Below are 25,748 nucleotides of genomic sequence, written 5' to 3' on the forward strand. Positions count from 1 at the left end.
ATAGACTGTGCCTTCCTGGATGCCGCTGTCTCCACCGACTTGCTTGGGACCTGGCCCGCTTCCCCCTTTTCTAGTGCCTGCCTGACCTTGGCTGGCATTTGGGTTTCAGCCCTGTCGTAGCACCTCTTAGACAGGTGCTTGGCCTGAGTGGGGCCTGTAGGGAGATCCGTGTGGGTTTCTCCCCGTCTCAAGCCTCAAAGGAATTTTAGACTGGAACTGACTGGCAGGCTCCGGGTGATAGCTTGTGGCACAGTCGGAAGTGCCCTTGGTTTGTGTCTTGTCTCTGCCACTTGCCCAGGAGCTTGGGCAAATTGTTTGACCTCAATTCCTGCATCTGTAGAATGGGAACGATGCTAATCAAGTCTGAGGATTGTTGTGTGAAAGGAACGTATGGCACGGGATTGGCCCACTGGTGGGTGCAGATCTATGTCAGTTACTACTGGCTGTTAGTCTTCTGATTGGATGCCTAGGTAGAGAGAAAGCTCCTTTCGGGTTATAGCAGAGTTTCATTGAGACATTCCAGTGGGATCTGTCCTGTGTATTGTGGGATGTTTGGCAGTGCCCCTGACCTCTACCCAAATGTCTCTAGACGTTGTCAGATGTCCCCTCGGGGGCAAAATCGCCCCTGTTTGAGTACCCCTGTGTTAGGGGATTCTGTTGACCCTCCCCCTGCCAAGAGACTGTGCAACATAGTCCTCTGATCTACTAAAGTCCTAGGATGCTGCACACATTTAAATACACAAATGGAGCCGGAGGGAGAGAGGAGGTAATTCACCGATGCTGGGGCGTCACCCTGGTTTGTGCCGTCTGACCCACTGAGAATTTACTTTGGTGTATTATGTGAGTTAGGGATCTGACTCAGTCTTTTTCTCAACCTCAGCACAGTTGATAGTTGGGGTTGGATCATTTGTGGTTGGGGGAGCGTCCTGTGCACAGTAGGAGGCTGGTCAGCACCCCTGACCTCCATCCACTGGATGCTGTTAGTAACTCCTCCCCATCGTAATACCCAAGAATGTTTTCAGACATTGCCCAGTGTCCAGGGGGTGGAATCGGGGGCAAAATAAAAGCGTCCGAGAATAAGCTGTTTGCCAACTAGAGCTTAGGGCTCACCCTCCCAACCTTTTTTTGCCATTATGGCCTTTTGGCAGCCGTAGGCATCATGGACTTCATGTCCCTGTTAAGGGGGAACAGTGTTTTCCGTGACCTTCAGCACTGTTCCAAGTTCAAGGGGAGGACCTTCCGAGATGCTCTGCATCTGGGCCATTCCCTTTCACGGGGGCTGAAGCCCAAGGCCGTGTCTGTAAGAGGAGTTGGCCTGTCCCAGTGTGCCCACCTCCAGCCACTGGGTCTAGGAGCCCAGCTCATCCTTTCCAGTGGATCATTTTGACTCCCTGGGCCCTCATTCTCCTGAAACCTGACAGAGACGACAGTTTCTCCATGCACGTGTCTAGGAGGTAAGCTTTGCTTTTGCAGTACATTTTAAATGCCTTTGCTAAATTAAACTCCCCCAGGCTTGCCACCCAGAATTTTGAGAATTCATCGGCCCAGAATTAACGCCTGTGTTGCATCTGTAACAGCAGAGCGGGAGTGGGGAACACAGTTCCGGAGAGTTTGGCTTCTCAGGTGGCAGGAGTGAGAAAACAGGCTCCTGTTTGCTCGGAGGAGAAAGGATGTTTTGCAGCATTGACGTGGCCGCTGGGGATCTGAGAGTCCAGGGCCTGGGTTACTCTTCATCAGTGCCACTTGGAGGGGGCCGCCTGCTTGTGGAGTCCTGTCAGAAAAATGGGGGTTGTGTTTGCTGACCACGTCGGCCACTGAGTGAGCGAGGCGTGCTTCCACAGCTCAGGCACCAGCATGCTCTGTCTCCAGAAGAGTCAGGCTCCAGCCGCCTCGCCCAGGCTGCAAGGCCACAAGACTTGCCTGAGCCTCCCTGTCACTGCCGCTTCTCACCTGGACAGCACCTGAGGGCTCCTCGCTGGCCCCCTGGCAACAACTCCTGCCTCCCTGAGATCTGTTCTCCTCACCACTCCCAGGGTGACCTTCCCCGACATCATATTACAAAATTTCATGACACGCAGAAATGGAAAGGATTCGTGAGGACCACTGCCAGGTGGTCTTTCCGAAAAATGAACCGGATCATATCACACCCCTGCTTGGACTCCTCACCATGCTCCCCCTCCCCAAACTCCTACCCTCCCCTAAGGAAACTCTGGGGTCACATGGGCTCTTCCGGGTTCTTCCTGTCCTTAGGATGTTCGTTCCTGGGGCTCCCTCTGCCCGGCATACTCTGCCTTCACCTGGTCGCTCCTTCACACCCAAGGTTCAGATGGCGCCTGGGAGAGGCCTTCCCCCCACCCCCCACCACCGCGGCCCCCTTCTGCCCACCGCCCTGCTCCAGTGGCCGTCTAGCGCCTGCCTCCGGGGTTTCCTCATTATCCCCGCACGCCTCCGGCTGCTTGTTTTTCTCTTCTCTTCCCACTAGATGGCTGCGGCCTCGTCCACCTTTCCTCCTGTCTCCAGTGCCTGGTGCCTCGCACCTGGCTCATCGTGGGTTCTCAGGAAGTCGTGTTGCTGTGAGCAGGGCTTGGCTAGCGGGCCTGCCGTCGGCTCTCACCTCAGTGATTCCCTCGGCCTCAGAAGGGCTCAAGGGATTATGAGAGACTATTTGTGGTGAGGTGTCCTCATGTCCAGGCAACTCTTGGAAGGGGCCAGACCGAGAGGTGTTTATCATCGTTGAGGGCCTGGCGACTGGAGACAGTCCTGGAGTCCAAGACCCCTGCTTTGAGACGGCGTCAGTGTATCTGCAGTCTCTGTGTGGAATTCTAGTAACAATAGTAACGCCAGCGTGGAATTTGGACTGCGTGCCAGCCGCTTCCCACGCACTTGATAGGCATCATTTCCTTCAGTCCTTCCGAACCGACTGGGGTGTAGGTACCATCCCTGTTGACAGACACAGGCAGTAGGTGGGGAAAGCGCGTGAACTTGCCCAGGGTCCCAGCCACAGGTGGTTGAGGCCCATCTGAACACACCCAGAAACCAGCGCCCGCGTTCCCAAACTTCATCATTTGGTCTACAGCCTCAGCAGATTTTCTGGAGTCCTTAGCTCTCCTTCCTGTGAGGGGATTTCTGCTGTCTTCACTGGAACTTTCCCCTGAATCTTCAGCGGCCGCTTGCATCGATACTTCATCTCAGCTGTGCTTGTGTCGCGCCATCTAGTGGCAGAATAGAAAAGTGCTGTCAAAGCTGGCTCCCCGATTTCTCAGTAGTTTTAGGTGAGGTTGCGGACTTTGTTTGATTTTTTAATAGGTTTATGGGGGTTTTCCTGGATTTAAGGCACAGAGGTATCCAAAGTGCAAGGTCTGCCCCAGCAGCTTGTAGTCTGAGTGGATGGGGCAGGGGTGGAGGGATCGGAGAGGGCTGCAGGGCTGGTGCTTCTAGAAGCAAAGGTGGATGTGGCTTGGCCTGAGAGGGGTCGAGGGAGATGTGAGGCACCCAGCTTGGAAGTCAGGCTTAGGGTTCTGGTCCCACCTCTGCTGTGTACCAGCTTCGTGACTTGGGCAGGGCACGTGTCTCTCCGAGGCCTCTCAGTCTTGTTTTGTGATTTGCAAATCAGAGACGATAAATAATTTCTATGCCATGGGGCTGTGATGACATTGAATGAGACGGGGTATGTAAAGCGCCTGCCTCTGGGTCTAGTTAGGGCCATTCAGCAAATCCAAGTGGCTTATTACCCCCGCTGTTGTCAGAAATGTAGGGTCATGTTAGAGCCCTGAAGAGTGGCTCGGGTTTCAGTAGGTGATGGTAATTTTGTGATGAAGAGCATCCCAGCAAGAAGGGCATAAGATGAAAGATATACCATCATCTCCCAAAACTGTGCCCCCCTGTGATTTCCACGAGACCAGTTGAGAGCTGCCTGAGGAAAAATATATTCAAGTACCAAAAAAAGAATGAAGGGACCCACTGCCCACTAGCTGAGCCTGCGGTACACTGAAATCAGAGAGGTATTGCCTAGCAACAGCATGATTGAGATCAGTTCTCCTCTTCACCAAAGAATTAGTTGGCGAACAGAGTTGTCACATCGGTGACAGATTCACCTTTATGTTGCTGCACAGGACTGTTTATAATAATGCCTGAGAAAAGAAAGGACTCGAAGGGTTGAGATAGTAAGTGTCGCAGGATTAAAGCTGTTGCCACGTATTAACAGACTGTTGTTTGTGTTGGCAAGATGCTTTCCATATTTTTTGCACAGATAAGATTAAGACACATCAGCTCAGGATTAAAGCTCATTTTGCACAACTACCTTGCTGACATTTTGGACAAGAATTCTATGTGGCTTTCCAGATGGGGGCTGTTTCCTGGCAGGTGTTCGATCCATCGTTTAGGAGGGGAATAAACAGAACAGGCCAAGATATTCCAGATTCCCTTCTCTGTGTGTTTTCCTGGGTCTACATATTTTCTTCTGTTTAGTTTAGCAGACATCCTCAGAGACAGAGGCTGGAGGCAGCCACGGGGGCGTGCCAGAGCTTGTCGAGGGGCAGGCCTGCCCGTGGCTTCTGTGTACTTGCCTCCCTGCACAGTGTGAAGAAGGAAAGCCTGCATGCGGGGCTGAAAACACACAGAGAATGTGTGTGTTTTCACCTTCGGTGTGAATGTGTTATGTAGAGTCTCCCACGGTTACACATTTGACAGCTGCAGAGGCGTAGCAGGCCTCACCGTTAAGCGTGGGTCTCCATTCTCTCCTCGAGGAGCCTGAGGGTCTGCCCTTGGTGTAACTGCACACTCATCTGAAGCAGATGGTCGCAAGACTTGCTGGAAGCCTCGGGCCCACCCCACAGTCCATTGCTCACCCTCTAGTTCCGTTTGTACTCTTCCAGAGATGTTTGTCTAGAATGTTCACTGACAGCTGCTTTATTCCTGATGTTACTTCTCAAAAGAAGAGTCTCAGTTTCTTAGCTTCGAGGCCCACCTGAGTGGGAAAGATGGGAGGAAGCAAAATGGGGCGGTGACTTCTCCCTTTTGTCCTTGCGGTGCATGGGTAGTAGCGGGGGTCAGGGACCAGGGACAGGCCCGCCTGGGTTGGAGACCCAGCCCCACCTTGGACAAGTCGCTCGCCCTCTCTGAGTCTCCGTTCCTGTTCTGTAAACTAAGGACCTACCTCCTAAGGTGGTTGTGAAGTTTCAGGACAGTGATGTGGATAAAGCGCTGAGCACCTCGGGGCCTGGCCCGTAAGCTTTCTGATCGATGACTGCTGGCCTGTGTGAGAGACCATCCCAGGGTTCTGGGAAAACCCCATCTGGGAATGTCCTCGCTGTGACTACGTGGCAGAGGCCTGGAGGGTGGGGGCACACACCCTTCTACCCCGGGGCCACCTCTGGGGTCCAGGCCAGCTCCTCGCTCCCCTTCCCTTGCTTGCAGTAGGGACTTGGCCTCCTTTCCTCACATCCGGGCAGCTGCCGTCACCCACCCTCTCCCTAGGAGTTCCTCCTCCTTAGACTGGCTGCAGGGCAGTACCCCCTCCGTCCCCTTCCTTGCTGGTGTGAAATAGACACAGGAGGCATTTTGTTTCAAGGGTTTTGCCACCAGTCAATCTCTGGGCAGAAAAGACACAGATGAAACCCTGAGTGCTGTACCCTGGCCTGCTTGTAGTGGTGGTATCAGGAATCCCACTGTTTTAATTCTGACAAGTGTGGGGCTTCTTAAAACTCTCCTCCTCCTTTGTACCCTCCTTACCCACTATTTGAGGAGGCAGTTTACAGGCTCTCCCCCTGACAAAGACATTGTACACAGATACAGCGATGCCTTCAGGGTGGGGCTTTTAGAACTTCCCACGCACGCACCCACCCAAGCCATCCGAGGACTTTCCCTTGTCCCAGTGCCCCTGGTCAGTCGTTTCTGCTTTAGTAGAAGGGCCTGCCTCCTTGGTGACCCCTTTGTTACCCAGGGACCTCCACTCCCTGCAGGGAGAATGGTCTACGGCCCTTTGGGTCAGGAGGCAGCCTGCACCTTAGGGACCCCCGACTTCTTTGGAGCCGTCTTTGGTTCCTTTGCTCAAGATAGGAACTGCCTGAGTGTGATTGGTGCTTACCTGCCAGGAGCTTCTACGCTGGGCCATGCAGGTGTGAGGGACTGCACTCGGCTCCTCTCGCCCTGGGCTGGCGTGTTTCCCATCTGTCTTTAAGGGAGTCCAGTGGTGCCAACGCTGACCTTCCTCCAGTTCCTCCAGTGCTGCCTCATTCCTCCCCGCTCCTGGTCACCTGGCTAAATGCTGTTCCTTCTGCTTAAGTGGCATTTCCTTCAAGAAGCCCTCCCTGATCTGCTCCTTCTCTGCAGCCTCACCGGGTTGGGTGCCCCAGCTCCACGGTCTGAGTGCCTTCTGTGCTTCCCCTGTGTTGTAACGTCCAACTAAGTCTGATGTCAGCTCCTGGCAGGCAGGGGACATGTCTCTCCATGTCACCAGCACACCGTAGAAGCCAGCATGGTGCCTGGTGCACAGTGGGCACTCAGATGTGTGGAATCGCTGGAAGTTGTAGTTGACAAGTGACTGTCATGATGGCCTCTATGAACGTAGCGCGAGGTGCAGCTGGAGGAGTGGTTCCCGGCTCAGCTGGGTGGGCAGGGCACCCTGGCGGTCACAGCCACGTCAGCAGTGCCCCTGGGAGCAGGGAGGGGTCCCAGACATCTGGCAGAGGGGTGGCACAGGAGCAGAGATCTGCGACTTCCCACACCTGGGCTTACCTGTCTGTGCTTATCACCAGGACTGCGAAGACCAAGTCCAGAACCCAGTCCTGGTCCTTGGGGATCACAGCTGTGCTGCCCCAAGGTTTACATCCAAAGCAGACAGTTGGGTGGAGGGTGGCAGGGGACAGGAGGGAGAGCCCGTGCTGTGGGCCGGGATGTCACCGGGGAGGTGTCACCAGGGGCTACTCCTTTCAGCCTGTCCAGGTCTGTCCCCGGCCTCCCAGCCACCACCCACCGCCCCCTGGGGGATCGGGGAAGCAGGGGCTTTCCCTTGCTGGGAGCTGGGATCACGGTTGGGCTCAGGCAGGGAGCCATCTGGGGCACAGGAGCTGAGGAGGGTCGTGTGGAGGAGAATGGGGGAGGGGTTCAGACCAAGAGCAGCCACCTTGGACTTGGCATCGGCACCTTGGGAAGCTGAGGTGAGGCCGACGCACTCAGCGTGTCCCAGACGGTAGTGCCTGCACCACCCAGAGCAGGGCTGTTCTTTGAGGTGACTTGAGGGTTCCGAATCCCACCCCACTTCACACAGCAGTGTTGGCCGCAGTCACCCACAGTTCTCAGGCCTCGTCACGGGTGTTCCTGGAAAGGGGTTGCCTGGTCAGATAACTTTGGGGAACATTTGGTGAAACAGGTTTCTTTACTGTTGGTTTTCTTAACCCTTCTTATGTTGATGAGTCTGTTCAGTGCTCCAGGTGGGCTGTTTTTTTACAGACTAATTTGATGAAGGAGTATTTATTTATTTGGCTGCGTCGGGTCTTAGTTGTGGCATGCGGACTGTTGGCTGCGGTGCGCGGGCTTCTCCCTACTTGGTGCGCGGGCTTAGTTGCTCCACAGCTTGTGGGACCTTAGCTCCCCGACCAGGGATCGAACCCACGTCCCCTGCATTGGAAGGCAGATTCTTAACCACTGGATCACCAGGGAAGTCCCAGGGAGCACTTCACAGAACCAAAAAACAAAGAAAAAAACACCTGGTGGACAGAAGCTGGATCAAGTAATGTGTATTTGGTTAACGTTTTAATATTTTAGGTCTTTGCGGTGGCCTAGGTCTCTCTGCAAATCTCTGGTGGTGGTTTTCCCTTCACTTGTGAAAGAAAAGCTGGACTGGGGCTTCAGGCAGGTCCAAGGAGCCTCGTTGCTTCTGTCCCCTGTTCGTTCCCCGAACTTGGGTGTCAGTTGGCTGGATGACGCTGCTTTTTCGGTGACAACCAGAAGCATTGGTGATGTGGGACAGTTAAAGACAGTCTGCCTGGAAGGGGGCACGTGTGTGTTGCTGCCGTGGACTCGGGACTAGCTTGCAGTTTACGGACTTTGGGCCCTAAAGTGGATGAGCAGAAATGAAACACACATGGCTCTGATGCTTTGTGTCTTTGGTAGAGAACTGACCAAAGTTCTGTCCCCCAAACCTGCCCTCCGCAGGGGTCCCTGTGGCCCGCGAGGTGGGCTTCCAGGGCCCAGGCCTCCCTGGCCCCAGCCCGTGTGGCCCACGGCGTTCCGCTTGCTCTCTAACTGCTTGTTGAGCATGTGTTATGTGTGAGACTGCGTTTGGCTCTGAAGATACAGAGGCGAACACAACAGAGGCCCCACTCTTATGGAGCTTAAGGTCCAGGAGAGGATACTGCCAGGGGAGCAAATAAGCAAATAGCATGCGTGCGCGCGCGCGCGCGCACACACACACACACACACACACACACACACACACACACACGGCCACGTAAACAGACACAACCCTCCCTTTTCATCAGACATTTTACCCTGAAGTTTTCTGCCCCCGGCTTCCCGTTCCGCATTTTCCGCATTTTTCCTGTGATGCCTTGCACAGAACAAGGGCTTCATAAATATTTATGTGATCACATAGCAGCTGGTGCTACCCATGTGAAGAAGTACAGAAGGGGTTTAGTTCAAACATTTACTGGACGGTTCTTACACTGCACACACCAGGTGACAGGCTGCGTGCAGAGCTGTTTCAGATGCTGTGTCTGTGATCTCTCAGCCTCCTGGACAGGTAGCCTTGGTGTAACCCATGCAGGATATAAGCCAGAGCAGGCTTCAGGAGCCCAGTTCAAACTGGGAGCATCCTGGAGGAGGTGGTGTCTCTACCTGAATGTGTGTCGGCCACGGAAGAGAAGTTGAGAATGTCTTGGAGGCAGAGGGACTAAGCCAGGCAGAAGTCCAGAGGCGTGGGACGTGCTGGGGGCTCTTCAGTGCCACAGTCATGGTCAGTGTGGGGTGGCCTTTTTGAACGGCCTTCAACCCTAGTATGGGAGGAGTTGCCGAGTTGAAAGTGTGAGTTTCACACCAGTGGTTCTGGCTGCTCTGTGGAGGCCTCACTTCAGGGGGTGAGGGTAGAGGCAGAGAGAGAAGGGAGGTCTGAACTACAGCAGTGGAGGTGATGAGGGGAGGTCTGCTTTCCAAGCTCAGAGCCCCATGCCCCCCTCTCGCTGGCCTCTGCCGGCAGCCGTGCGACATGCCCCGTTACCGTCCAGGAGGGTTCCTCCAGCAGATGGGACCTCTCCCAGCTTGCGCCCAGACCCTGCCGTGTGGTCCAGGAGGTGCTGGGCAGGACCTTCGCACCAAAGGCAGCCTCCTGCTGAAACTAATTCTGTTCCCGTCCTGCCCCAGGGGCCCACAGGCAGCCCCTCCTGGGTGCCTGCACATCAGCCATCACAGTTCCAGCACCAGGAAGCTCTTCCTCTACCACTCAGATGCTTCCTCTCCGTTCCAGTCTTCCTTACAGCCTGGCAGTCATTTTCTCAGTGCCCCCCTTGCCTTACTGATCCCTCCATCAAGTACTTGTTGAATCCCTGCAGGGTGCCGATTACTGTTCTCAGACCGTGGGACACAAGGGGCATGAGGCAGAGGCTCCGATCTCATAGAGTTGATCCCTTACTAGGGGAGACAGACCATAATAAACCCCCACACACACGGTACATCAGGTGGTGATGCCTGCTAGGAAGAGAAAGAGCATTTTGGCTTCACTGTGAGGCCAGTCCCAGGTTTCTTCTACAGGGTATGGTGTGTGTTTAGTTAAGTCTACAGCGGCTAGTCCTCTCCTCCTGGAGAGGCCGGAGGCTCTTAGAGACAAGGGACAGACAGAAGTCAAGCTCAGGCCAGCTTAAGCAAAAAGCAGCATTTGCTGGCCTCACTGAAGAATCAGGGTGGGGGTGGGGTTAGCTTCGGGCCTGCTGGCCAGGGCCTCCAGCCGCGTCTCCAGGATTCAGTTTCTTCCTCCATCCCCAGCTCTGCTTCCTGCCGGATTGGCTCTGCTCCAGGGCCCCTTGTGGTGACACCCGGCTGCTGGCAGCCCCAGCAGAGAAAGAGCGCCCCTTCCCCAGTAGCTCCAACGGAAGTCCTGGACCCGAGTCTCATTCGCTGGCTGCGGCCTGGCCTTATTCATGTGCTGCCGTGTCCCCTGGGGCCAGGGCATGCAGTATTCTCCTCCTCGGGCCTGGAGCCAGGTTGGGCTCCATCTCAGCCACGGAGGTGAGGAAGGCCGGGGGGCCCTAGGCTGACCAAAATCCCAGCTCCTTCCTGCACACCCCCGAGCCTTGCGGTGGGCCGGCAGTCGGATGCAGAAGTGAGGCTGGAGTCTGGCCCCACAGCCCCGGGTGCTAGGCTTATGGGGTAAAGGGCAGCGCCAGAAGGTGTCTGGGCTTGCCCGTGGTAGACATGGTGTGGAGAAGCTGCAGCTGTCCCCAGAGTCCCTCCAGCTTTCCTTTGCTGTCATTTACTGCCCGGCAGTAAGCACATTCATGCTTTCATTCGATCCCCCGGGTTTGTGGAGCAGCAACTGTGCATCTGTGCCGGGGAGACAGCTGTCTTGGGAAGCATGGAAGACCCTTCCACGCCTCCACCCTCCTCCCTTGTGGCAGTTTGGTCTCCTAGATGTCATTCACCCCAGTGGTTGTGTGGGCTGTGCCTGGGGAGGACTGTCGTGGTGAATCGGACCCAAGTGCCACAAGGCTTCGGTGAGCACAGCGGAGGGAATGGTCACCATCGGTGGGCTGTGGCCCCAAAGTGAAGATTGGCGTCTGTCCTACTCCTCTGTGGGGTGGGAATTTTGGGGGAGGGGAGTGGGACAGTGTCCATTTGCCCATCTCGGTCTTGTCCTTTTGCCCCCCAAACCTTGTCCCCCCTGCCCCCCCTCTGCTTTCCTGTGGGTGATCGCCTTTGCCCCCTTCCCCAAACTGTTCTCTCTGTGCTTCCTCCACTCCTTTTACAACCGTCCCAAATCCTTGGCGTCGCCACCATCCGCCCCTCGGGCTCCCTGTCACCTTCACATCTGCCCCTCTCCCTTCACTCTTCTCCTTGAGGCTTCAACACAGCTGCCTCTTCTCGGGAGCGTTTCCCTGATGCTCCAGACCAGACCCTCCGACCGCGTCCCACACAAGCGCTCTCATGGCCTGCAGACTGTGTCCCCTCCCGCGTAGTGGTCCTGCCGGGTTAAAGCTGTGTGAGTGCGGGTTCCTGGTTCACCTCGGTTCCCCACAACTGAGGGACGGAGAAGGGTTGTGCGAGTGCTCCCCAAATTCATGACCCCCCGGCTTCCCATCAACGCCACTCTCCAGGCCTCGAGTGCTGAGGGAGGCCCTGGGCATGCCAGCAGGGCTCATCAGTGCACCCAGAGCCGCGTGCCGCGGCCCCAGGCAGTGAGGCAGGCACCTCTGGGCCCCCCATGGGTTAAGGCAGTCCTTGTCCAGAACCCGCTGGCCAGCGGCAGGGCCTTCCTGAGCGGCCGCCCGCTTGGGCAAGTGGCCAAGAGCCATGGACTCAGCTGCCTGAGAACTACCGGCGGCATCTCCCTGGTCCAGTGACAACATCCCAAAGGGTTTCTTCCTTCAACAGTAGCTGTGCAAGATGGCCTTTCAGACTTCTCACAACTCCACACTTCTTTTTTTTTAACGGGTGCTCACTTAGAGACCCAGGTGGAATGCAGGGCTGACTTGAGCAGAGTAAGCTCTCCAAAGAGCATGCGTCCCATGGGCAGAGGTTGCAAATGGGTCACTCCTGGCCTCAGCTGGCCTGCAGATGTGGAAAAATTAAAAACCTAGGGATTTCCCTGGCGGGCCAGTGGTCAAAAATCGACAGTTTCATTGCCGGGGCCCTGGTTCAATCCCTGGTCGGGGAACTAAGATCCTGCAAGCCACGTGGCGTGACCAAAAAAAAAAAAAAATTAAAAAACTAAACTAGTCTCCAGCCTTTGAAATTGGGGACCTGCCGTCTCTGTGCCTCGTTCCTGCAGCACCACGGTTGGTGGCGCTGAGTAGCAGCCGCCCAGGCACCCTGCAGCCTGCCACCCTCCACATCGCACTCCCTCCGTCAGTGACATGGCCTGTTCTGAGTGAGTCTTGAAACCTTTTTATTGGTGTGTACATGCACACAGAAAAGTGCACATATCCTACCACTGTGTCGAGTTTTTACACACCGAACACTTCCCCTCATCCATGTGAAGAAACTGTTTTCTGAGCTATTTGATGATCTTGCGAGTTACTAGTTTTATACCAGGTTTGTTTTTTGTTTTTAACTTATTACAAACGAATGTAGCTTTGTTTACTGTATGAATATAGTGTTGGGGGGAAAAACACCAATTTTTCTTTTTGCAGAAAAGCCTGCCATTGCTCCGCCCGTCTTTGTGTTTCAGAAGGATAAAGGACAAAAGGTAAGGGGCCGGTATGTTCTCCCTTCACTTGGTTACTCTGCCTTGTTTTCTCCCCAAGCTCTCTCTCCCCAGGTCGCATGGCCGAGGAACCTTCTGCCACGGAGGAAAGGCCCGGTGGCTTTAGGTTACCATGGCACGAGGTTAAGACGGGGTGTGTATGGACAGGGCTCAGAGACCCTGCTTTAAAAAAACAGTGGAAGAATCAGCTTCCTTCTCATTCCTAATGATTTGCTTTAGAAGTACTGTGCATTAGGAAATCTGGTAGGAGGGAGAGAAAGGGGGCCGGGGACGGGGGGAGGGAGGAGAGGAGAGGGAGCAGTGCTGGTTAAGGGGAAAATAGGACCTTTAAAGATTTTCACGGGATTTTTTTGGCCCCAACCAACTTGGCATAAATGCATTTCGAACATTTAGTAGTCAGCTTGCATTATATATTCACCACCCATCTTTGTTAGCTTGCTTCCCCCTTCTTGGGCTTTAAATGCCTCCTTTTCCCTGATGTTGGAAGCACCTCGCCTAATTCATCGTGATGAGCTGGCAGCCCGTCAGAGGGCTGGTGGGTGCGAGCAGCGGTGCCTTCCCACAAAGGCGCGTGTGGTTGCTCATCTTGAAGTCATTGGGGTTGTGTCCAGAGATGGTTGATGTTCTGTGGTGATGCCTCCCAAGCTTGTATGAGGACTCCCTCTATTTGTCCAAAAAATGGATGGTCCCTGCCCTCATGCCCGGGGGCAGTAGGTGTGATGTCATAACCACGGCAAGATTTCAGGGTGACCAATGTGCTGCGTTGATGCAGGTGTTCTGAAATCCGTGTGCGTCTTGTTGATGAGGACAGCATCTGAGGGGCTTCTTGGCTCAGGGCTCGTGACCCACAGACCAGGTGCTCCGGTGGATGTCCGGTCCCCCCACAGGGTGGCCGGCTTTGAGTTTGGGGGCTGCTGGCCTGGTGATTCGGGACTCCTGGCGGCCCGGCTGCTGCTTGTAAACCCTGCCCCTTGGCCTGAAAAGAGAGCAGCCCCGGCGTTCAAGGGCTGTGCCGGGGAAGGCGTGAGTGCGTGGAGGGGGCGGGAAGGAGAAGCGGCTGCCCTGAGACCCCTACCCGCACCCCCGTGCAGGGTGTCTTCTGTGTCAGCCGGGGCTCATCTGCTTGGCTTGTTCTCAAATTAATCTTTCCCATTGTTAATTCTTATGCCGAAGAATCTTTTTAGGAAACAAAACAAGGAAATGTTCTTCCCTTTTGGTTTCAGTTTTCAGAGTGGTATTTTCAAGATACATCAACCTCTGCCGTCCCCTCTCCCTTGGGCCCTGACCAGTGCATACATGTGTTTTTATCATTTGTCCTTTGGAAGTTCAGTCACCGTGAAGGGGCTTGATGTGCTTCTGGCTTTTAGAGGTGGATGTGTTTGGTTCTGCTTCAGATGTAAAATCTCTTAGGTTTTCCGTAAAATTGGGATTTTCTAGAATTTTGAGTTTTATTATGATTTTCTTTTGAACCACTTTTAGTTTGAAACAGGGGTCAGCCAACTAAGAGGGCTGCCACCACTGCTGTTTTTGTCAATAAAGCTTTATTGGCGCTCGGCCCCGCCTGGCCCGTGCAGAGAGCTGAGGCCGCACCCGTGCTGTCCACAGCAGAGTGAAGGGGTTTGGATTGAGACCAGGTGGCCTGCAAAGTCGAACATATTTAGTATCTGGCCCTTTACAGAAAAAGTTTGCCAACCCAGACTTGAAACAAGTAATTGGAATGAATAATTCTTAAAACCTGAAGACTTTCTGACAGCCAGCAGGGTGAAACGCTAGAACATAATGTTTATTTGACTGAATTTAAAATGCTTTTAAAATGGCTAACTCTTATTTCAGTACTGTTTTCACGGTTGAGGTGGTTCTGTTGCTTCGTAATTCAAAGGCTGACTTACACGTGTCACCTTCAGAAGGTTGATGCCAATTACATAAACGGGGTGAGGTTGAACCCGAAGAGTCTCCAGGGAGGTGCTCGTCACCGTGAAAACGTGCGCATCAAAATATTGACTCAGTGCCAGCTCTAAATGGGCTTCTAGAAATAACTGACCTCCAGCTCTTCAGAGTTCGCCTGCTGTCACACTTGTGCGACAGGATCATCGGAAGGGCACGGAAAATCTCTGCGTCTAACGGCAGAGGCCGGAGGAGCCTGCATGTCCGTCGGGGCCGCCCTCTGAGCTGCCGGGTGGGCAGCTGCCCAGTGGACACGGAGCCCTCCTCCTTTCTCTGCTGCTATGACAGCTCGGGCGTCGGGCGGGAAGGAAGCGGAGAGGCTTGGACAGCCGGCTCCATGGCCGCATGGCTCCCCGGCCCAGGGGAAACGACGGGAAGGTAGGTCTGCAAGGAGTGGCCACGACACTTCTCACAAAGTGACACCTTGAGACCCTCCCAGCTTCCCCCTCTTGCTGTGATTTCAGCCCTCCCTCCTCACGCCACGGTAGCAAGAGTTGGGAAGATCTTTTCAGGTTGCCGTTGTTTTTTTCTGAGGGAGCTTTTATTTTCCCTTTTCAACTTTCTGTTTTTGAAAATTTTTTCAAATCCTCAGAAAAGTTAAAAGAATGGTACTGTGGACCCTTGGGTATCCTTCACCTGGCTTCACCGTTACCATTTTTATCATAAATGACAGAAACGCTCAACTATAAGTTGCACCCACCTGACAGTTTTCCCCTAAATACTTCAGCAGGCACCTCCTAGGAATTCTTCTCCATGGCCCCAGTGCCATGGGCACGCCTGAGAAAATGATCATTAATTCAGAAGTGCTCTCTAATATATAGTCCACATTGAAATTTTCCTAATTGTCACCTAGGTCTCCCATACAGCTATTTTTTGAGCCACTTTTTGATCCACAAAGATCAAGAAGTCCCGTTGTCAACTGTGGGAGCATTACCTTCTTTCAGTGAATGATCTCTAAACCACCAGTGCCCCAGTGGGATGCATTCCAAGAGCCCACGGCCCCCTTCAAAGTCCTTGAAATCAAAAAGAAGAAAATTAGGCTGCCAGCCCAGGCGTTTTGGTGTTGGTTTGGTGACAGAGACACACAGGATTTTCCGTCAGGCCCATAGACAGTTGGAGTTGCATTTGCAGCAAACCACAGATTGGTGGTGGTGGCCTGCCGGTGACGTCGCTTGGTCTCAGGACAAGTCGTCAAATCCTCCCACTGTTCCGTGTTAGAGCATCGGGCAGCAGCGGAACTCCAGTCCTGACACCCAAAACGCAAACCTGGAGCCAGACTGACAGCACAGGAACTGTCTCTACTGTGTTCCTGTTCTTGAGCTTCCTCAAGGTGGCGCTCTTCACAAAATGCTTGCGTTTCCATCCATTTGTGTTTTAGGGGCAAAAATGAAACCTTTTCTTAACTGCCTTGAATGGAGACAGACAGGTTTTTTCTCTTTAACGTGAAGAGAATTTGAATCTCCTTCCATAGTTTGTTTCACTGTGACGACTGAACGTTTCTTTCATTTACTTTATTTTCCAAATATTTGCTAATCTGAAGGCAGAAGATTTTGGGGTTGCACTGGCAGGATAATGTCCATTTAGCAAAAAGGCAGAAAGCAGGTACAACAGCAGTTGGGCAGAAAACAGGGTGTCACCAACAACACTGGAAGCTTACTGTGTGTGTAACAAGCGTACCCTGTATGCGTGGTTTTTTTGTCAGCCACGTATATTTTAGGATGATGTCAAAGCCTTCCAAAATCTCGAAGTCCGATTTTAACAAACATGTTGAAAAACTACAGGCTCTATCTTGGTTCCTTAGAGCTTACTCAGACCCACGGAGAAAATGCTGGAATGGCATTTGTATTTCTTTTTGGTCCTCCGACGTCGGCTTCATCTCTAGTCTGCCATGCCATGAGGGCATTTCAACATTTATATTCGAAAAGCAGGGATTTAAAAAAAAAATCCAAGTGGTTCTGAACAGAGATAGGCAATTTCCCCTAGAGCTCTGGGTTTCATTTTCTCTCTAAAATGGTGTTAAATCTCTAGCCATAAAGTACCAGCAGACTGGTGCATGGACCAACCTCGGTGCCTTGGACAGGTTTGAGGGGCGGCCTGGGAAGGAGGGCCTTTTATGTCTTTGGCTCTCCCCTGCATAGGAAGAGTCAATTTGGGTGGCTTTTTTAGATGTATGGATGAGTTGTGTTGCTTTTGCTTTTTCCTAAGAATGTTTGAAAGTTCTCTTAAAATCCTCTGTGTAGTTCCTTTCATCTAGCAGGCTCACACATTTAAAAATAGTCCCAAGTCCTATCTAAAGAGGTTTCAGTCACTTCACAGGCAGGAAGAACACAGCTGTGTCTGCAGGGAGACAGGGTGGCCCCGTGGTCTTTTAGTTCACAACGCGAGAGAAACGTGTGGTGGACGATGCCAGGCGGGAGGCTTGGGGACCGGAGCCCACGTATTTATTCCAGGACACCAGCTTTGTAACGCACCTCTCAAGAAGAGTCGGCCACGGAGCCCTCGGCCCATGGAAGCCCCTTCAGAATCCCAAGAACTACCTCAAAGGATGCCGGAGGGGGGTGTCTGTGCTTTTGAGGACGAAGACTTCGGGGACCGGCTTCCCCTTCCCCTGGCTGTTTTCTAGATAAGCCCTGGCCCGGGATGTGCAGGGGGAGCCTGGGAGAATTCTAGGCCGAGGGGCTCCCTCCTCCAGCCGGAGCCCCACCCACCTGTCCGTTGATACAAAACTGGCTCTGTGTGTCTGCCAGCTTGCGGGGTCACCCCACACCTGCGCTCGCCGAGCAAGAAAGCGTTCCCTTCCTCTCGGGTTTAAGCGGCAGAGATGGGAAGGTGCTGGCGGGGCCGCAGCCAGTGCAGAAGCCCTGGCCCCCGCCGCCCTGGCTCTCCCAGTGGCCAGACAGGGTACTGGCGCCCACCTCCCCTCACGAGTATGTTTGAGTGGATGGGTTATTAAGCCCTGGGGACAGTTTGACACAATTGCCCCTGTTCCCCTCTGCTAGAGGCACCGCCCCCGTCTTGGTCACAGGGGTGTGTTTCCTCAGTCACTGCCATCGGCAGAGGGTCTCTGTGCTACAGGGGCCACCTTGCAGTTTTCAGAAGGAGGGTCCAACTTCTTGCACACCTCAGAGCTCCCTGCCAGGTCCGACAGCAGCAGGTCCGCGCTCACTGCCCTTCTGTCAGTGTGGAGGGCTGGCTCTGTGGAGCGGAACACGGTAGCATGTGCCAGCTCTCTTGGCCTGACCTCCCGGGCAGGAGCTGCAGAAGGCCGAGCATCTCCAGACCTTCCCCTGCCCCCATCCCCTGCCCCGCGTTGCTGGCTTTATCTACATTGAAGGAAAATTGTCTTTTTTGCTCCCAGTCCTCTGCAGAGCAAAAAGACTTGTCGGATTCGGGAGAGGAGCCTCGGGGGGAGGCTGAGGCCCCCCACCATGGCACGGGTCACCCCGAGTCAGCTGGTGAGCATGCCCTAGAGCTTCCTGCCCCCGCTAGTGCTTCAGCCAGCGCTCCTGAAGCCCAGCTTCTTCCTTTTCCACGAGAACTGGCAGGGGTAAGTCCACCTCCACCCGGCATCCCACGGCCCGGGGCTCCCAACCCAGACTGGCCCCTTTCCCTCCGGGCCCCTCAGATCCACACCCCAGGTTGTCAGCAGCTGATGATAACTGAAAAGACGACAAAGGCCCTCTTCAGCTCCCTTTAGTTCCTGCTGCCAAAAAGTCAGGAAAGAGGAAGTCCCCTTTTACATTGAGACTTTTCTAGTTGGGGGAACATTTACCCATAGCCAGAAGCTAGTCTTGGTTCCTGAAAGAGGCGAGGGGTCAAAAGAGGAATTGAGTAGTGGGGTAGAACCTTCCACATCAAATTCGGCCCCTTCTCCCTCCTTCCATTTTTCCTTCTCCTCTCCCTGAATTTGGGCATTCAAGTTCAGTTACCTTAGAAACACGAAAGGCTCCGGCTTCCTTGACCTATAGGAAAAGGTGTCTACTGCAGATTGCTTTGCAAGACCGGTTGTGTTTGGACTGTGGTTGGGCTGTGAACTGCTTGTCTTCAATCAAAGCAGGAAGAAGAAGAGACTCTTCCTTTGAATCCAGAGGGAATCCCTTGAACCCTTTATCTTTGTATTCAGAAGGCTTTTGAAGATTGTAGGTGGAGAAGATTGTGAGCTCTCCAGAACAAGAAATGTCTTGAGTTTTTGGAGTTTGATAAATTGGGAAAGGTAAACATTAGCCTACATTCAGGATCGAAACCTTGTCCTCTCGGTACCTAGTGCCAGAGTCCCCCATTCTCATGACAGGGAAAAATGACTCTCAAGAAGACAGAGGATCCCGCTCTGCCACACTGAACCCTGGGCAGCCTTGCAGGGTGTCACAATCCCAGGCCTTTAGCGGTTCCCCGTGTCCCATCACCAGTCTTCTGTGTCCTTAAGGAAGCCGCTAAAATTCAGTTAGAGCCACCAAACCCTGGGATATGCAGGAAGAAGTGGTACTCAGCCAAGGTGAGGTTGGAGCCAAACTTTAACATTCTGGAGGAATCGGTGTGTGGTGGGAAAAGAAGGCTTTCCCTGTGTGGGGCGGGGTATGGGGGAGTCCCACGTGGCATAGAAGTGGGCTTGGGGTAAGGAAGCCCACAAGAGGTTCAGGCCCGAGGTGCTTACACCAGGGAGTTCTGGGAGCGTAGTCCTCACACGAGGGCTGACAGCAAGAATTCAGAGGCATTTCAGCTTTGGGGGTTGGAGGCTGGAACCTTCTCCCAAATTGGGCATCATGAGTTTCATGCCTTCGGCCTTTGCAAGTCCACGTTTTCAGTTCCCTGAGGACAGGTGATCTTTGTGCGGATCTGCCCAGGAGACTGGGCCCTTCTGCTGCTGCCTGGGTTGAAAAGCACAGTTTACGGAGCATCTCCTGCTGAAGAGGTCGAGGGTTTTCAGTGGAGGGTGGCATACAGTAGAGGCTGTGTCACGGCAACTGCCCTTCCAGAAGCGAGGCTCTTTCAGGCCCCTTACTTCTAATGACCACTTGGTGAGACGGGGCCTGTGCAGGAAGCACCCTGGGGGCCTCGCCTTTGGGCTGTGACCGGTCCAGATGGTGATTTCTGAGGCCTGGCCGGTGGAGCTCGGCTCCTCAATTCTTTTGGACTGTGGGTCAGAGACTCTAATTCCGAGACATTCAAGCAGTGCCCCAACTGGCAAATGCAAGGTCAAACGCGATGGCAGGGAGCCTGGGGATGGTTGTTATGTCACGTGGGAGAGAGTCGGGGCTGGGGGAAGCAGTTGCTGAATGTACCAGCATCGCAGCCAAGGCCGTGCCTGTGACATACACACGTAACTGTGGGGATCCCAGTTCTGTCAGAAGTCCCAGCAGCGCAACCATCACATCACTTGTGACAGCTCTGAGCCAACCAGGGCTTTCTCTGCTGATTAGGCATCAAGGCAAAGTAACCTTTGTTTTTTAGGTCAATTAGGGCATAGATCAAGGCAGATGGAACCTGAGCCCAGCTTCTTCCCGAGCTGAGATGTTTCTATGGCTAACTCGGACTAGTTGCTTTTGCATCAGAGCAGATTTGGAGCTTGCTCGGTACCACACTGGAGTTCAGGACACACCCACATGTTACCCGACAGGTCTCATCCCTCACGTTTAGTGTCTTCTTTATTCCACGATCCCTTGGGCAAGTGTAAAGCTGCAAATTCTTTATAATAAATAGTGGCTCGCTGAATTGTTGCCTATAAAGGGCCCTTATCGTCTTTCAGTCTCATCAGAACTCTGGCCATTGAAGACTCAGTACCAGGAAAAAGTCTCAATATATCAGACTTCCTGGCTCTCACAAGGCAGCTTGAAGGAGACCAAACCGCATCCAGATTAAGTTGTCCGTTTGATCTGGAGACAGCGAGCGTTCCCAATGCTCACTTGGAGGCTGGCTGAAGTCTACCAGACTGAAGCTCTGCACCAAGGCACTGCCGAGCCTGAAATATGTTTATGAGACCCACCAGGAAGCTCAGAAAGAGTCTGGACCCAGCCCCTCATCCTCTGGCATCTGCACGGGGTTTGACCCTCGTTCTGCCCCACCCCTGCCCAGCTTTCACATCTTGGGAGGCCACCTCTCTTTTTCTTTTTTCGATGTCTGCCTTTTTGGTAAAAATCTCTGAGCTGGTTCCCTCAGTTACAGAATAAACAGCAGTGAATCTGCCTGTGGTCCACATGAAGGCAAGGACACCCCTTAAGTGACTTTTAATCCCAGGCGTCCATTTTCCTGCAGCCCCAGCAGTGGGCTTTCTAAAATTTATTTATTTATTTATTTATTTATTTTATTTTATTTTTGGCTGCGTTGGGTCATCGTTGCCATGTGCGGGCTTTCTCTCGTTGCAGCGAGTGGGGACTACTCTTTGTTGTGGTGCACGGGCTTCTCATTGCAGTGGCTTCTCTTGTTGAGGAGCACGGGCTCTAGGTGCGTGGGCTTCAGTAGTTGTGGCGCACGGTCTTAGTTGCTCCACGGCATGTGGGATCTTCCTGGAACAGGGCTCGAACCCGTGTCCCCTGCACTGGCAGGCAGATTCTTAACCACTGCGCTACCAGGGAAGTCCAGCAGCGGGCTTTCTAACTGGGCTCTCCAAATGGGGAATCACTGAGTCCCAGGCAGGCCAAACGGTGTCTGGCATTTTCTGGAAGGAATTTCCCTGACATGGTCTTGCTTTCTGGTCTTTTCCGGGAGGTCAGGAAGGCAGCACCATTCATTCCTGCTCACTGCCCATTTGTCTGTGTCTGTGTCTCAGCTCCGTCCCCTCCTCCTGGACTGGCCTGGCAGCCTTGTCCTCTCGAGGCCACACCAGGCAGCCTCATGAGAGCCATGTTTGGGGGGGGAAGGGTTCAAGCCTTAGCAAAGTGAACGATCGTAATTTTCTTTTTTTTTTTTTACAGTCATAATTGTATTTATTAACTTTTATTGAAATATCGTTGATTTACAATGTTGTGTTGGTTTCAGGTGTACAGCAGAGTGATTCAGTTAACGATTGTAATTTTCATTGTTTTATCCTTTACACCAAGACCAGAAGCTTCTCAACGCCTGTGGCCCCATCCTGGGTTAGGCGTTCCCTCCTATTTTGTACTTGGCAACAGGGACTTACGCACCTCACAGGATGAGCTGCTTCCCCTGAGGTTCCAGCGTCTTCTGAGGGGAGAGGACTGCGCTGCCTGCCCCGCCCGCTGGTGGGACTCAGGCCACCTTGCGGCGCGCAGTCAGGGCGGGCTTGCTCGCTAGGCCGCGGCCTGGCCGCCGTCCACTTCATTCATTCACCAGTGCCAGAAAAATAAGTTGAAGTGTTCTCTTTGGTCTTCTTTCTCTTTAGCCTCCTCATGTAAGTGTTCATTGGGCATATTTTCGTCGTGGCATCCCTAAAGGGTGCTGGTCCCAGCGTCCCCGGGGTGTCATCCTGAAGCCCCAATCCTTGAGTGGTGGCTTCTGCTGTGGGAAGAAGCGGAGGAGGAAATGGGGCTTCCACACCCTGCTGTGTCCTCGCTCCTCCCCAGAGGCGCAGATCCTGAAAGCCTGCTCTTAAAATCCTCCTCACAGGAGTCCCTGGAGCAGTGGCTCCTGAGCTTTGGCTGCAGCCTTCTGGGCTCCAAGGAGTTGGGATTGCAAGGCCTGACTCCATGTGTGTCCCAGGCATTGTTCTAGACTGACCCCTGAAGAGCTGTTCCCTTGGCTGGGGCGAGGGGTGGCCCCCAGACCACTTTGACGTGGAAGAGGTCCTGCCCCCCAGGCTGCTGTGTCCTAGGACAGTGTCTGTGGAGCTGGCATTGGCCTTGTGTGGGTTGAAGGGGAGCTGCTGCACACCAGGCCTTTTCCTGCTTTGGGGGAAGACAGCACGAGGCAGCCAGGCCCAGACGGCAAGCGCAGGCCTTCCCCGGCAGGAGCAGGGAGCAGGCTGCTTCTCGCATGAGCAGTGGTGGAGGGTTTTTAGCTGTCAAGTAGGCTCCAAAGGCAAGCAGAAATGACTTCGCTTTGCAGTTTGTCTTCCTGCTTCCTTGCCCTAGTTCCTATTGAGGAGAGTTGCTGGCGTCACTTTCCTCACTGTTTCTGAGTCGGCTGTTTCAGATCCACCAGGAAGTTCCAGCAGCCTCTGGAAGGTCCTTCCAGTTGGGGAATCTTCCTGTGCTGTCCTTTGCAGGCCTTAGCCTCCCAGCTTTTCCAGGACCAAGAGGCCTGCCACATGCCTGTGGGGTGGGTCTTAGAATAGACTCGGAGCATGGATTTGAGGGTCTCCTGGGGTCGGGGGTCTAGGAGTATCTGATCTTGTCTGGCCAGGTGCCCTTTCTTCTCCAGGTCACCAAAGGGGCTGTGGCAGAGGACAGGCTCTATTTGTGCAGTAGATACTTGGCTGAGCGTCTTTTTGCAGTGTCCTGGGTGTGGGGTGTATGAGCTGTGAGCAGAACAGACAGGGTAGGGCCTCATGGTAGCAGGAGACAAACAACAGGTGGACACATTATATCACACCCAACTGTGATGCACAAAACAGGGCAGAGGCCCGAGAGAGGCTGGAGGGTAGGGTGGAGAGGAGCTGTTCCTGCTTGCTGGGCGATGGGGTAGCCTGTGAGCAGGGGTTCACCCTGGAGGTGGTCAGGGATGGCTGTGCAAGTAGCACGTGAAGAAGGAACACTGAGGCAGGAACAGGGTTGACATGTTCAGGAGACAGGAAGGAGACAGCAAGGCTAGGGTGTGATGGACGAAGGGGGCCCAGTGCTGCAGGAGGCTGCCCGGCCTCAGCAGTCCTGGGCCCCAAGAGGCGGGGCTGCAGGCCCTGAGGTCTGGGTACTTTTCTGGAGAAGGGCTCCTAGCACCCATCAAATTTTCAAGGAGACCCAGATCCCTGAGAGGTTTGGGGTGTTACTGGCAGAGGCGAGGAAGTTAAGTGTTGTTAAAAGTGCCCCAAAATACACGAAGCAAAAACTGACAGAATGAAGGGAGAATAGACAATCCAGTACATTGTTGGAGACCTCAGTGCTTCACAATGTTCAGGTGCTAGAACGTCCAGACAGAAGCAGGACGAGGACAGAGAGCACTTCAGCAGCTGCAGGGTACACGGTCCTCTCAGGGGCATGCAGGAAGCTGCAGGATGGACCACTCACTAGGCCATAAAACAAGTCTCAGTAGACTTAAAAGGATTGAAATCACACAGTCTTCTCCGACCACGATGGAATAAAATTAGAAATCCATAGCAGAAGGAATGCTCGGAAATTCACACATGTGGAAATTAACCTAGCTAGCCAAGAGGAAAGGGGGGGGTCTTCTTGAGATTGAGGTGACAGAGAACTGTCCTCCCCAGCAGCTGAGAAACAGGAGGACGCTCTGGCCTCACAGCTTTCAGGTCCGTTGCTCTGTGTGTAACTTGGGGGACATGTGCCTTGGCGGCTTCTCCATGGCCCATGGAGTGCCTGGAATCCAGCTGCTTCCACTGAACACAGGCCAGTCGAGCCCCACCGTGTGCTGGGGCCATACCCTCCTGGAACTTAGAGGCTAGAGGGGGACCCTGACACCGACCCATGACTGGAGTGAGAGCCATGGAGAAGTGCAGGGAGCGGTGAGGCCATGGCCTGAGGGATTTTCATCTGGGGGGCAAGGGAAGGGACAGTGTCCGTGGGTGAGGGAGCAGTGTCTACAGAGGCAGGGGGCTGGCCATTTTCCAGGTGCCAGAAGTCATTCAGGAAGCAGTGGATCCCACAGGCCCCAGAGGCTGCCATGGGTGGGTTTGGGAGAGTTGAGATGCTTGTTGAGTGAAAAGGAGGGGGGGTGGGGGGGAGAGTCGAGGATGGGACTTGAGGGCGAGGACTGGGCTGGGCTGGGGATGGCTGGGCCTGCTGTGGAGGAGTAGGAGGGAGGGGCCTGGAGCCTGTGCCTTCATGGTGTCACCCAGGTCAGGGGAGCATCCGAGAGGAGCACCCGATGTTCTGGTGACACGGCTCCGTTCTGTCAGATGCCAGCCTGGGCCCCGTAGAATGACAGCACTGCAAGAGCACCCCTCTGGGCCCCGCATGCTAAGACCCTCTTCCCCACCCCTCCAAGGGTCCCCTGGTCCCTCACCTGGCTCTCCCACCTCCGCCAGCACTGCCCCGAAGTATGACATCCCGAGGGGGTGAGCTGGCTGGGAGGGCGTGGCCTGTCCACGCGGCGCTGCCTGCTTAGCCCACTGACCCCCTGCACCTCCCTCCCTACGGAGGAAGCGCTGGCCCCACCATTTTCCAAGTGAGGAAGTGGAAGCTTGGTCCGGTGAAATAATTTGCCCCGTGTTTCAGGTTTAGGACATGCAGAGCTAGGAGAAGCTGACTAGGCTTGGCAAGCCTTCGAGAGCAGGATTTAGTGCCTTCATGCTCTGAGCTCGAGCCCTGGCCACTGTTTTGCACTCATGTAGAGCCAGCCTGCTGGACCCTTGGGTATTTTATTTCATTTTGGGCCCCATGATATGTTCACGTATTGAGCCCCTGTTGTGTTAGGAGGGTTTCGCGTTTCCCAGGCTTTTTTTTTTTTTTTTGCGGTACGCGGGCCTCTCACTGTTGTGGCCTCTCCCGTCGCGGAGCACAGGCTCCGGACGTGCAGGCTCAGCGGCCATGGCTCACGGGCCCAGCCGCTCCACGGCATGTGGGATCTTCCCAGACCGGGGCACGAACCTGTGTCCCCTGCATCGGCAGGTGGACTCTCAACCACTGCGCCACCACGGAAGCCCTCCCAGGCATTTTGGTGGATGGTCTCTGATGCGGGGGTTGGGGGGGAAGGCCAGGTTGGGGTCCTTTTCTTACCGTCCAGGCTCTCACTGTCCTTTAGTATGGGTCTGCAAACTCTGCCCCCCGCCTGTTTTTGTCCAGCCTGCAAGCTAAGATGGTGTTTTAAAGGATTGTAAAAACAAAATAAAGAATGTACAACGTGTGGCCCGAATGGGGCCTGTGAAGCTGAAAATACTTTCTGGCCCTTTACAGGGAAAGTGCTGCCCCAGCTCTAGGAGGTCCCCCGGCTCCTCGTCTGCAGTTTTCTTATTTACAGCAGTTACTGCTTTTACACGCAGCTTTGCAGCTTGCCAAGCGCTTTCCCTGCATCATCTCATTTAATCCCTAACAGCTCCTCGAGGCAGGTGGTCCTCCTTTGGCTAAACTTGACTCCTGAGGGGCTTTTCTGAAAATAAGAAAATTGGCTCCCCTGCTTGCTCTTTAAACCGGTGACCCGGGGGCGGGGGTGGTGATGTTCACCCTTCAAAGTTTGCTTTTGGCTGCTTAGTTCTGAAGAATCTCAAGTCCCTGAGAGGGGATGTACAGCAGGGACTGTGTATTATCCCACATGGGGTGGGGACTCATTGTAAGCTTCTTAATTGCTCGTTCGCATTCTAAAATTAAAGGTTGTCAAGGGGGAGATTCTT

The 25,748-nt window shown here is 54.0% G+C and overlaps 1 protein-coding gene across 7 annotated transcripts in view; it reads left to right on the plus strand.

Annotated features, from left to right (window-relative positions):
• RANBP3 (RAN binding protein 3) overlaps positions 1-25,748 on the plus strand; it is a 57,202-nt gene that overhangs the window by 5,965 nt on the left and 25,489 nt on the right. For 4 of the 7 annotated variants that reach the window (XM_060094335.1, XM_060094336.1, XM_060094333.1 and 1 more), the window contains exons 2-3: positions 12,339-12,394; positions 17,715-17,903. In XM_060094335.1, the coding sequence (XP_059950318.1) occupies positions 12,339-12,394; positions 17,715-17,903 (245 nt within the window). The remainder of the gene's footprint in view (positions 1-12,338; positions 12,395-17,714; positions 17,904-25,748) is intronic. The other 3 variants (XM_060094338.1, XM_060094337.1, XM_060094339.1) reach the window with 1 other exon arrangement.

Source organism: Mesoplodon densirostris, chromosome 3 (assembly GCF_025265405.1).
Source record: "Mesoplodon densirostris isolate mMesDen1 chromosome 3, mMesDen1 primary haplotype, whole genome shotgun sequence".
NCBI lineage: Eukaryota > Metazoa > Chordata > Mammalia > Artiodactyla > Ziphiidae > Mesoplodon > Mesoplodon densirostris.